Genomic DNA, 3,954 nt, shown 5'->3' with positions numbered 1-3,954 from the left:
TAAATTTTGACCATTTGTGATCCAACAATAAATATTCTAGTCATCTAGTCATTTGTTTATCTTTTATATTCATTTTTTTGGTCAAATGAATCACAAGGATGTATTACAATATAAGGGGGCAGGAGGATTTGAACCTGTGACCTATTGTATTGGGTAAATCAATTTCACTTGTGATTTCCCAAAAGTTCTGTATGTTTTAGAATAGAGAAGAAGAGAAGCCACTAGAGTACTTCGCGACTTGTATTGGTGAAATTTCACCTGAACTTGTTGTACACTTGTACGTGTTAGAAAAAAAAAGGGAAGCCGTGGGAGAAGCGGCTTTGCGTAAAAACAGAAAATAAAAAATTAAATTAATGACGTGGACCCATTAGTCCCAAATAGTTTGAGATCAACCCCAAATATCCAATTAATTTGTCAAATAACCTCATTTATCCAAAAAATTCAAAAAAGAGTGGAGAAACTTTCCTATATTCGAGGCTCCTGGAGGCCAAGCCTAAGTAGTAGATCTCATTTAAAACCGTCGGAAATTAAAACTGTCACTTAAAAATTACACTTCTACGACATCTAACCCATTGAGAGAGTTTGACATACTAATCATTTCATTCAAATTTCTACTAGTGTGGTTTATCAACGCAGTACTATATATATGCAGATACCACCATCATCACTTGGCCTAAACAAAATAAGATAAACTTAATCCTCTAAACTACAGTATGTCAAATGCATCCAAATCTTCCGAATCTTCCAAATCTTCTCATCATCCTCCCAAAGAAATACCGGGCAGTTATGGTGTGCCTTTCTTTGGAGCTATGAAAGATAGATGGGACTTCTTTTACCTCCAAGGAAGAGACCTTTTCTTCAAGTCTCGAATGGAAAAACATAACTCTTCTATCTTCCGAGCCAACATGCCTCCCGGCCCATGGATCTCACCCGATCCACGGGTTGTCGTCCTTCTTGATGCAAATAGCTTCCCTGTCCTTTTCGACACTTCAAAGGTCGAAAAACGAGATGTTTTGGATGGGACCTACATGCCTTCAACCTCCTTCACCGGTGGTCATCGTGTCTGCGCTTACTTGGACACGAGTGAGCACAAGCACGGTTCACTCAAAGCCTTGTTTCAATCATTTCTCGCCTCTAAGTCTCACGAGTTCATCCCTCTGTTTCGAAGTTGTATGCAAAGTTTATTTGTGGAGCTCGAGGATGGAGTAAGGGACCCAAAGGGGGTCGAGTTTGGATCACTTACTGACAATCTATCATTTGAATTTATCTTCAGGTTGTTATGTGACGGAAAATGCCCATCCGACACTAAACTAGAGTCCGATGGTGCTACTATGATCAAGAAATGGCTAGTTTTTCAGTTAACCCCTTTGGTAACAATAGGTTTACATATGATGTTAAACCCCATAGAAGATTTTTTACTTCATTGTATGAAATTGCCCTTTTTCTTGGTTAAAAATGATTATAACAAGGTCTACGAAGCATTTCACTCCTCAGCCACTTCTTACTTAGACAAGGCGGAGAAATCCGGCATAAGTAGAGACGAGGCATGTCATAACTTGGTTTTTGTAGCTGGGTTTAATGCATTTGGGGGAATGAGCATATGGTTCCCTAGTTTGATCAAGTGGGTTGCATTGGCAGGGGAGAGTGTACACCGCGAGTTAGTGGACGAGATCAGGACCGTGGTTCAATCCGAAGGTGGGGTCACTTTCAACTCCATCAATAAGATGGTCTTGACCAAGTCAGTGGTTTACGAGGCTCTAAGGATTGACCCTCCTGTGCCCTACCAATATGGAAGGGCCAGGGAAGATATGGTAATCCATAGCCATGATTCAGCATATAAGGTCAAGAAAGGGGAAATGATATTCGGGTATCAACCATTCGCAACAAAGGATCCAAAGATATTTGATAAGCCTGAAGAATTTGTAAGCCATAGATTTGTAGGAGAGGAAGGGGAGAAACTGCTAAAGTATGTACTATGGTCGAATGGGAGAGAGACGGATGCTCCTACCATGGAGAATAAACAGTGTCCAGGTAAGGATCTGGTGGTTCTCATGTCTAGGTTATTGTTGGTTGAATTGTTCTTAAGATATGATACGATCTCGGTTCAAGCAAAATCATCAGGGCTGACTAACACTCTAACAATCACATCTGTCACAAAAGCGACTTGCTGATTACAAACCTAAACCCCAAATTCATATTCTTGTTGAACCATTTATCTTTTGAACCTCGGTTAACAAGAGTTGGCTGATCTTAGTAATTTTCGGATAATGGTTCATATGATTCCAGTTTGTTTCATGTTAATGTAACTCATGTTTCTGTTCTTCTGGGTGAATTTTTATTTCAAATTGCACATTTTGTTCTGTTGGTACAAACCGGTGTTGCTGTAATGTAATATATGTCCCTAACATTGATGAAATAATCTAGGAACCACATTAAAGAAAAGATGATATGCAGCATATCACTCAAATTAAACATGCTAATAGTAATTCAATCAACTGATTATCTGTTAAACAGACCCGTAAACCTCCTACGACTAAAAAGGCAACTAAACACTGGCAGGCATCACAAGATGATATGCAGCATAACTGTTAGACAGTCCCAGTTCTACAAGTACCTTAGCTTTGTCAATCGTTGAATTCATTGCCAGTCCATCAACTACATTCTGCAAAATAGCTTCATCGATCAAGGAAAACCGTCTCTTCAACATAATTTCACACACCTCGAATGCAAAGCCATAGTCACCTCTCTGGCAGAGGAAGGGGACCAATATACCGAATGTAGTCTTATTTGGTAAAAGGCGACTCTCTAGCAGCTTTCCATACCATTCTTTCACGCTAACCAAATCATCGTCTTTGATCAACCCTTGAATCACTACATTATAACTACCCACGTTCGGCTTTACTCCCTTATCTTTCAATTGCATAGCCAATTCAAGTGCCTCAGGAAGCTTTCCATCATTAATAAGCCCTCGTATCTTAAAATTATAGCTGTGAATATCCGGAGCTACACCGTCCTTCACCATCCTTTCCCATAGCTTATTACCTTTCTCACACTCCCCAGCTTCATAGTACGCACACAAAAGCGTATTATACGACACAACACTTATGTCCAGTGAATTCTCCTTCATCTCATCAAGCAACAACACGGCTTCATCAACCAAACCCATCTTACACAGCGCGTGCATAGTCGTGTTATAACAATCCACATTCGGCTTAATCGACAGCTTCACAGGCAACTCACGAAACAACTCGACAACCTTGTCGTACTTCTCCGAATTAGCGGCAGCTCCCAAAAGCACATTAAAGCATTTCACCCCTTGTGTACGCTTTTTGTTCGGCAATTCATCAAACAGCTTGTACGCATGATCAAACATGCCGGATTTCCCGTATAAATGAATAATCCTTGAAGCAAACCCTTCGCTGGAAACATACTTTTTCTGGGATTCTAACGCTTCCTCGATCAATTCATACTGCTTCGCCACAGCGAGGCGATGAATAGTCAACTTATAGACTTCGCGACACCGTTCTCTGAAATAACTATATTGCGACAAATGCTTGAACTTTTCAACCAAAATGCGAGAATCCTTTTCATCTAAGAGATCATCTACTTTCTGGTTTACGGTTTTCGACGGCGCTGAGACGGGTGAATTAGTGGGTTTAGGGAGTGTGGAGGGTTTAAAGGAGGTTTTAGCCTTTTGGGTTGATGAAAACATACCAGCAAGACGGGTATAAAGGTTAGGCTTAGACATTTTAGGGTAGACAATAAACTGCAATTGCTGAGCTCAGCTGTCAATGGCGGCAGAGTACGGCAAATGATGAACAAGTGAGTAAGCAAGTACTAAAAAGCAAATGGAGGCTTTGTTGAGAATTTTGTTTCAAATGATGGGCTTATGTTGTGTGGGCCGTGTGGCCTTTGAATGGTCTTGCACATAGGTGGCAATCGGGTCGAGTTTAG

General features: G+C 40.6%; 2 protein-coding genes across 2 annotated transcripts; one reads left to right on the top strand and one right to left on the bottom strand.

Moving 5' to 3' along the window:
- Positions 1–499: 499 nt before the first annotated feature.
- LOC141642632 (allene oxide synthase 3-like) lies at positions 500–2,360 on the top strand. The gene has a single exon (XM_074451484.1). The coding sequence runs from the start codon at positions 714–716 to the stop codon at positions 2,169–2,171; it is 1,458 nt and encodes a 485-aa protein (XP_074307585.1). The 5' UTR covers positions 500–713; the 3' UTR covers positions 2,172–2,360.
- A 185-nt stretch (positions 2,361–2,545) lies between these two features.
- LOC141639974 (uncharacterized) lies at positions 2,546–3,748 on the bottom strand. Its single transcript, XM_074448948.1, has one exon. It carries the CDS (start codon positions 3,746–3,748, stop codon positions 2,546–2,548), a length of 1,203 nt encoding a protein of 400 aa, XP_074305049.1.
- Between the last annotated feature and the right edge of the window lie 206 nt (positions 3,749–3,954).

Source organism: Silene latifolia, chromosome 2 (genome assembly GCF_048544455.1).
Source record: "Silene latifolia isolate original U9 population chromosome 2, ASM4854445v1, whole genome shotgun sequence".
Taxonomy (NCBI): domain Eukaryota; kingdom Viridiplantae; phylum Streptophyta; class Magnoliopsida; order Caryophyllales; family Caryophyllaceae; genus Silene; species Silene latifolia.
Note: the sequence above shows the minus strand (reverse complement) of the source record. Positions and strands in the feature narration are given on the sequence as shown.